Here is an 8,564-nt window from a genome sequence, read left to right as displayed (position 1 = left end):
TTATTTACTAAAATCTATTATTGGGTTATAATTCATGATTTCTAAACTAGTTGAGTTGTTTAAAACTAATTAAAAATAATTCATTAAGCTGTTGTTATAATTAAGTTTAAGTTATGATACTTCACTAATCCTTAAGTTCACTTATAATAATTAGTTACTTGACTTGTTAGTTTTAAATGACTAAATAAATTAAAAATAGTTAATGGATCTATTATAACTTTAAACTTAACATAATTAATGGACGACTAATTAATTATTAACTATGAACTAGAATAAGTTTATTTTCGAAAGGTTATATATATATGTAGAAATATACTTTAATGTTTCGATAATTCTAAAAATATAGCTAAATGAGTTTTTATTAATAGTTGTTAAAGAGTCACCTAATTAAAAAGTTATTAACGATTAAGAAATAATGACCTTTAAGGAGACCTTTACGACGTTATATAATAACCGTTATGACCTTAATAAGCGCTAACTAAATTTAGGCTTAAAAGCTAAATAACGAAACAGTTCATTAATAAAATTATTCTTGAATAGATTAAGGAAGATAAAGGATATTACAAGCCTCCCCGGCTATCAAGGTTATTAAGCAGGAATTCAGGTAACGTCTACTGCTAACACCCGCATTCCCCTTCAAAGTATGTTTTATGATCATGATTAATATTATGTTTTATATATGGATTGCGGGAAATGAAATGTTTTATGATGGTTATTATGATATGATGCTATGAAATGATGATGATGATGTTATTGAATATTCAGATGATGATGTTACTTAAAACCAATGAAACATGATAAATTCAAGTGAAAGACGGTTCTTGGCAGTATGATACGGGCACCGCAAGTGTCACCTATGTTGTGACCGCCTGCTGTTTTCTACGGGCACCGCAAGTGTCACCTATGTTGTGACCGCCTGACGTTTTATGATACGGGCACCGCAAGTGTCACCTATGTTGTGACCGCCTGACGGTTTAAATGATACGGGCACCGCAAGTGTCACCTATGATGTGACCGCCTGACTGTTATGTATGGGAGACGTCCCCTATGTTATGATGTACTAGCCAAGTTACCAAAGTAAAAGATATATGATGATGAACATGATAAAGAAGATAATGTAACCTACTATGATATGTTTATTGAAATGTTTTACTTATTCTCTCCTTCCTGTTTTTAACTAAAATGATGTGAAATGAATTTACGATGTTAGAGTAGTATGTTACTGAGCCTCGGCTCACGACGTTTTGTTTTATGTTTTAGGTACCGATGGTGATAACGGGATGGCGTAGCAGTGAGGATTTATTTAAATATCTAGATTATGTAGACTCTCATGGTTTTATTTAAGTTTATGTCAAAACTCTGATTAGTAACTAAGTTTCTATTAATTAAGACTAATGTTGGATCTATATTATGCTTACATGTTATAAATGTTTAAGTTTATGATTTATGTCGCCTTGTATTTTCCTTATGGAAAGTACGGCGGTAACGCGCCGACTATCTAGGTTCCGCTGCTAATAATCGATTAATTAACTTAACCACGATGATTAGAGGTCGGGGCGTTACAACCAAACCTGCACAAATTTTGGTAGATTGAAAAACAATTGAAAATCTGGAATAAAAAAGGAAAAGGTTGATTAAAATTGCAACAATTTATGGAGCAAGTTGAAGATATAAATATTGCATTTACAATAAGAACAATTGACAAAGCTATGGAATAATTTAATACTCTCTACGTTTGAATTTATAGTGCTTATTTCTCATTTTGTATGGAAATTAGGAAAACTATTATTTTCTGTAAAAATTTGTAGTACTTGAATCATAAAGAACTAAAGATAAGTATTTACTTTGGAAAGTAAAAATACTAAACATGGTTACAACTTTTTGGTAAATATAAGGACAAATATTACTTCATATGTGAGCCATTTTGCTACACTTTTCCTTGTAAAAATAAGGACAAAAGAGGAACAAATTGTTTAATGAGGGAATCTATATCTATCTATATAATACTATAAAGCAATAAGGTTTTGCTCACGTTTCAACCAACTAACAATATGTTCAACGTGTCATTCTCCTTTTCAGTTACCACATTTAGTTTGCTCTCATAATATGTTGACGTGTCAATCAAGTGAATCAATCAACCTAATTTCTCTTGCTTCAAATTAGGAAGGCAATACCTACTAAAGCCTAGAATATGATATTCCAACTTTTTGACAATTCAAGAGAGAACTAATTCAAGGTGGGAATCGAAACTCATAGCTCTTGGATCCAATTTTTTCCCTATGGGAAGTCGGGCATATAAAGAGTATGGTGCTCCATGCATTCCCCAGTCAGATGCGTGGATGTGGAAATGGACAAGGAGTGGGGATTTCACGGTAAAGAATGCGTACTATGTGGCATTGAAGGAAAAAGATGGAGCAAGTGTAGGTTCCTTAAATGGCAGGTTGTGTGAAGAGTGTAAAATGATGTGGAAAGCAAAAGTCCCTCCCCAAATTCGAAATTTTACGTGGAGAGCCATAAAACAAGCACTTCTAGTTGGTAAGAACCTTATCAAAAGAAATGTTGTGATGGACCCGATTTGCAGGAGATATGGTGAAGATGTTGAAAATGTGGAGCATGTGTTAGTGAAGTGCAAAGAAGCTCAAAAACTTTGGTATCTATCCCCCCCAAGACTAGTGGTTAACCAAGATGATAAAGCCTCTTTCAAAGAATGGGTGTGGGATCAAATGAAAACTTTACAAAGATGTGGAGTGGTGGAACAATTTTTGGTCTTTGTGCTGGACTATATGGATAGCTAAAAATGATTGGGTCTTTAATGGTGTGGAGCATGATGTGATGAGGATAATTGAGAAAGCTTTGAGTATCTTATAGAAAAATAGAAGGGTGGATGAAGCTACGAAGATATGTCAAAGCAAGGCCTTGGGGGATTACAAAAAATGGGTAGCTCCTTGTACAGGTAGGTTGAAACTAAATATTGATGTTGCTGTCAATGAAGAGGAGAAGGTGGGTTTTGGAGCGGTGTTGAGGGATGATAAAGGTGATGTGTTGATGACCATGTGCGATATTTGGAGAGGAAGATGCGCTGTGGAAACAGGTGAAGCAATGGCGTCTCGGCAAGGAATTAGAACAACCATAGAATCTAGTTTCAACAGCTTCATCCTCGAGATGGATAGCATGCTAGTGTTCGAAGCTTTTAAACGAAGGAAAAAGGAGAGCTCGGAGTTTGGGCTTGTTTTGAACGATATCAACATGTTGCTCCAACAATGTACTAATGTCTCATTTACTTTTGTTCGTAGAAATGGAAATATGGTAGCTCATAGATTAGCAAAACGTAACCTAATAACTGAGTTTTTGTTAGTTTGGTTGGAGGAAACTCCAGAAGATGTAATGGAGGTTGTCGCCTCTGATTTAGGTTCTGAATAAATGGCTACCTTTTCCCGTCAAAAAAAAAGAATGAATTAAACGAGGAATTTACTACTGATTTGAATTCTAAAATCATGCTACAAATTTATTTTTTCTATTTATTCCATTTCTTTTTTTGGTAATAAAAAGATATCATTAAAACCAAAAACAAGAGTTACACCTATAGGCAGCTAGGAATTAGCCCCGTTAAAACTAGACAGACCCAGTAACTACATCCCTTCTATCCACCCTCTATCATTATCCTTCACTTTATCACTTATGATCTATAAGATTCTATTTTTTACAGTATATTTAACCTCATTTACTATATGATCTGTTGTGTTGACAATAAACTTCACAAAGCCAAGTTTTTGTTTATCCAGATTAAGTAAACTATAGCCACCACAACAGTTAAAATAACATCTTTTTTAAACTTCGAGCCAGAGTACCTGCCTCTGACGATCCATCTGCATAGTTGGTGCAGACCTCTATTTCTCCATCTAACATCGAGAAACAACAGTACAGTAAAAAAAAGATGATTTATATTCTCCACATGTTGCTGACAGAGTAAGCAACTGTACGAGTCAATCACCCCAAAGGACTTCAGTCTTGCTCTAGTCTTCAGCCTATCTTGAAGACAAATCCACATAATAAATCTATGTTTTGGGAGGGAGTACCTAATTCCAAACAAATCTATTCCATTGGACTTGATTTTGAGTAGTACATGCAGCTTTTTTATGCCGTAATTAGCATTATAGAGCCACTGATTTCCTTGCATCCTAGTACTAATGAGTTGTTTGCCTTGCAAACATTCTTCCATGCCCATCTAGCATTTTTTAGGGCCTCTTACGAACTCCAGTTATTATCTTGGATATACACACAGTTCACCCACTTTATCCAGAGATTTTTCTTGTCTTGAGAAATGTGCCAAGCTAGCTTTCCCATAGCAAAAGTGTTCCACAACTCCAAGTTCCGAAATCCAAGCTCTTCACCCTTTTTGGGATTGCAAATATTCCCCCATGCCACTACGCCTGACTTTCTATCATTATGGCTTCCTGACCATAAAAAAATATCTGCAAATGGTATTGACTTCCTTGAGAAAAACCTTAGGGATAATGAAGATTTGCCCCCGGTAAACATGGATGCTCATCAAAATACTATTCACTAGTAAGCTTCTAGCTACAAATGATAATAAGTTTCTAGTCGTCCACATATTGATCCTGTTAACCATCTTGCGAAACAAACTTTGACAATCATGAGCCTTGAGTTTGATAGTGGAAATAGGAACACCCGGGTATTTAAAAGGCAGTTTGCCAATAGAGAAGCCACCAACATATGTCACTCTTTGAATCTCTTTCTATTTCATGCCTACATAATACACTTCAGATTTGCTCTTATTTACTTCCAATCCTGAGGCATTGGAAAACATCTGAAAACCTTGCAACATTGTATATATGGATCTAATATCCCCATTGCAGAATAATAGCAAATCGTCAACAAAACAAAGATGGACAAGCTTCAAATCTTTATACCTAGCATGAAATTTAAACCCTTCAAGCCCACTAACATAGGAAAGAATCATATCCAGATAATCCATACAAAGGGCAAAGAGTAAGGGAGACATGGGATCTCCTTACCTAAGCCCTCTGTTAGCATCAAAAAGACCACAAGGGGTACCATTAAGCATGATAGAAAACTCCGGAGATCTCACACAAACCATAGTTTGTTCAACAAAATTTTTGAGGGAATCCAACTCCTTCCAACAACTGCTGCACAAAATTCCAGTTAACAATGTCGTAAGCCTTCCTAAGATCCAATTTCATGACGCAACGACTGGCACGAGTGGAACTCTTTTTATAAGATCTCACCAAGCCTTGGCAGATTATAATGTTGGTCAAGATGCCTCTGCCTGTCACAAAGGCCCCTTGACTGGAGGAAATAATGTCAGGCAACATAAAACTTTATTTATTTCATATAACAGTTGATTGGAGTATGAAAATCTAATCGTTGTCGATGAATTTTTTCTCTTTCATTAACTCATTTGATTTGTACTCCCATAGTTTCTCTGTATAACTACTCAAATTCACTACAACTTTCAAACATTTCCAAATTTCCATTAAACTTCTTTATTTGTTCATCCTCTGACTTCAAACTGGTCAAGGAGAAATAGGTGCTTCTTTTAGTTTAACAAAGGGCATACAAAGTTTGTAAACAACATTTTGTTCAATTTCGGTCTGTTAATGTCCATAGGGTGGAAGATAACCAGTATTAGAATTGGTAAAACAAAATAAATATTGGAAAATTTATGATTATTGCTTATATAATCATTAGGCAATACGTGAAAAATATTTATAACGCGTGTTTATATATCTTTAAGTTTTAAATTTTTTTTCTATATTTGGATGTGTGTAGTTTTGATTGTCAGATGCACTTAACTATATAATTTATTGAATCATGGGTTTAATCGTTCAAATTAAGAAATTTCTGAAAAAGTTCGGGAAAGAAAAGTTCTTATGTTTTTACATAAGTGATAATCATGCAACATACTGGCATTAGGCAATTTTTTTTAATTATTTTAATACAAGATTATAAAATTTAAAACACGGACTAATAATTACACGATGATCTTAGGGGAAGCGACATGAAATTTGAAATTCATAAAACAAAAAAAATTCCATGCAATTTGCACGGATTTCAGAGCTCATTTAAAGAATAAAGTATCATTTCGAAAGTAAAAAAAATATGAGAAAAAAGAATATTTTAAGACACTTCAAATAAAATATAAGCACTATAAATTGGGCTGGAGCCAGTGAGTACAAATTTGCGGGACTAATTCTTTAATCTTTATTCGATGCAAAATACATCATTTAACTACAACCATTTTCTTACAACTCTATACCAAGTTCCCATCTACACTATTGTGTTTCTCTAACAAATGTGAATTTTGTATTGAAGGATCTGTAATAGTAACTGTGTATAATCCCTCAAAAAAAAAAAACAACTGTGTATAATAATAGTAAATGACATAAAAAAATTCCCAAAGCACCCAAATAATAATACTCCCTATCTAAAGCTATAGAAAGGAAGTGCCACCAAGCCCATGATGCAACAAATTATGAGCAATATGATCTCTAGCTTGAATCGCCGTCGCCGATCTCACAGCATTCTCCGGCAACATCTCGTCGTCAAAAAGCTCGAACGAGTTAGCAATTTCTGGATCAATGACTTCTTTCCTCATCTCACAAATATTATGAAGAACACAACATGCTCCTAACACCACAGGCAACTCTTGCAGCTTAACTTCAGTCCTCTTTTGCAAACAACCCCACCTTCTCTTCAATCTACAAAAAGAATCTCTTGCAACTTTTTGAATATCTCCAATCTTCTCATTAAAAGAATGTTGTGTCCATGTAAGATTTTTATGTGTATATGGCACCAAAACCCAATCCATTAACGGAACACCCGAGTTCCCAACCATCCAAACATTGTTCAACAAGCCACGATTAGCTCGTTGAAACAACGCAGATTGTTCAAGAACTTTGTCGTCAGGCATAGACCCAGGCCATCCGATACAAACGTCGGTAAACACACCATTTGGATCAACAACACCTTGAACTGTGATCGAGTAGCTTGTCTTTTGGTTACGCTCAGTGTGGCGCTTATTAAAGTAAGCTCCTACGTTAACTTTAGGCGCAATGATTGGAATGTGTGTGGTATAAATTGATCCACCAACATTCGGAATGCCAGACATTAACTCATACTCGTCTTTGATCTCGGATAATCTAGCATCATCTGGCCATTGTAAAAACCTCGGCATCAAAGTTGTCTTAATAGCAGCACATACTTCAAGTACTAGTTTATGACAGGTAGAGATCCCTAAGCCGAACCGCTTCGACACGAGTCGAAGCGGTTCGCCAGTGGCTAGCCTCCAGATACAGACCGCAACCCGTTGGCGGACTGGGATGGCGGCTCGTAACATTGTATCTTTTTTGGTTATCACTGGCTCAAGCTCTTCGCAAACCATGTTAAATGTGGCCTTGCTCATTCGAAATGATTTTTGAAATTCTTGTTCTGGGTAATCTGGGTGACTGCATTTATCCCACCAGTCTTTTGATCGATCCTTCACCCATAGTCTCCGCTGCGTCGATGGAGCTGTTGCTGGTGCAGCCCCAGCCCCCGCTTGAGAATCTGTTGCGGTTCGAGAGCGTTTGTTTTTCTGCTTAGGATCATTTACTTCCGCCTCAGCTAATTGAGTCTGTGGTGCGGGGGTGTGCACTGGTCCAGAACCAGAATTTTGAGGGGAAATCAGCCATGATTCTGGCTGATTTTCCCTCTCATTTTCGTCTTCAAACATTAGAAGAGAAGATAAAATCTCCTTAATTCTAGTATTGTTATTTGAAGAATCTTTATCTTTTAAAACGACATCGTCAGCAGTGATTTCAATAACGTCGTTTTCTTTGCGCCGTTTTTTCCAGGGAGGGCTATTAGGGGGAGGAGAAGTTTGGAGTTCTGGGTATGGTGTAGGATAAAATTGAGAAAAATCGTCAGATGAAAGGAAAGGGCATGAAGAGATTTCCATGAAATTAAGGAGAACAAAATGAGAATTTGAGTTGAATTTGAAGGGGGAGTGAGTTGAACAAAGTTGAAATGTGAACGGAGGGAGAAGTTGTTGAATGGAAGGAGAGAGAAAATGGGCGGAATTTATATACCAAGGAAGCGTGTGTGAAAATGTGAACGCGGTGAAGGAAGATTCCAGTCCTCTGACTATGACTACTTGTGACCAATGTAATGATTCTTTTCTTTCCCCGACTCCGTCGTCCGTTTGTCAATGTACAACTTTATAGATCGATATCTACTGCAATTGATAAGAAGAGAATAAAGAGAAGCGAGGTAGTTAACTCGAATCAACCAACTATTTACCCTCCCCTAATTCTATTTACGATAAGCGAATAAGAAGGTCTAGTCAAAGCCGCCAAATTTGGAACAAAATAGTCTCGATACGCTGAATGCACGACTGACGCTATATTACGTAGGTACCTGTAAAAAAACAATCTAGAAGAATCTAATAAAATTATATAATATATATAACCATATTTTTCATATATATTCAGTATATTACTTCATCAGTTATCTTTACGTGCAACGTTTCTCGAAAAGTTGTATAT

At 35.9% G+C, this 8,564-nt stretch overlaps 1 protein-coding gene across 1 annotated transcript; it reads right to left on the bottom strand.

The window, feature by feature from the left end:
- Positions 1 to 6,219: 6,219 nt before the first annotated feature.
- On the bottom strand, positions 6,220 to 8,082 carry LOC104909061 (hypothetical protein). The gene has a single exon (XM_010698248.4). The coding sequence runs from the start codon at positions 7,976 to 7,978 to the stop codon at positions 6,473 to 6,475; it is 1,506 nt and encodes a 501-aa protein (XP_010696550.1). The 5' UTR covers positions 7,979 to 8,082; the 3' UTR covers positions 6,220 to 6,472.
- Between the last annotated feature and the right edge of the window lie 482 nt (positions 8,083 to 8,564).

The sequence above is a fragment of the Beta vulgaris genome, chromosome 8, assembly GCF_026745355.1.
Source record: "Beta vulgaris subsp. vulgaris cultivar EL10 chromosome 8, EL10.2, whole genome shotgun sequence".
NCBI classification, from domain to species: Eukaryota; Viridiplantae; Streptophyta; class Magnoliopsida; order Caryophyllales; family Amaranthaceae; genus Beta; species Beta vulgaris.
Note: the sequence above shows the minus strand (reverse complement) of the source record. Positions and strands in the feature narration are given on the sequence as shown.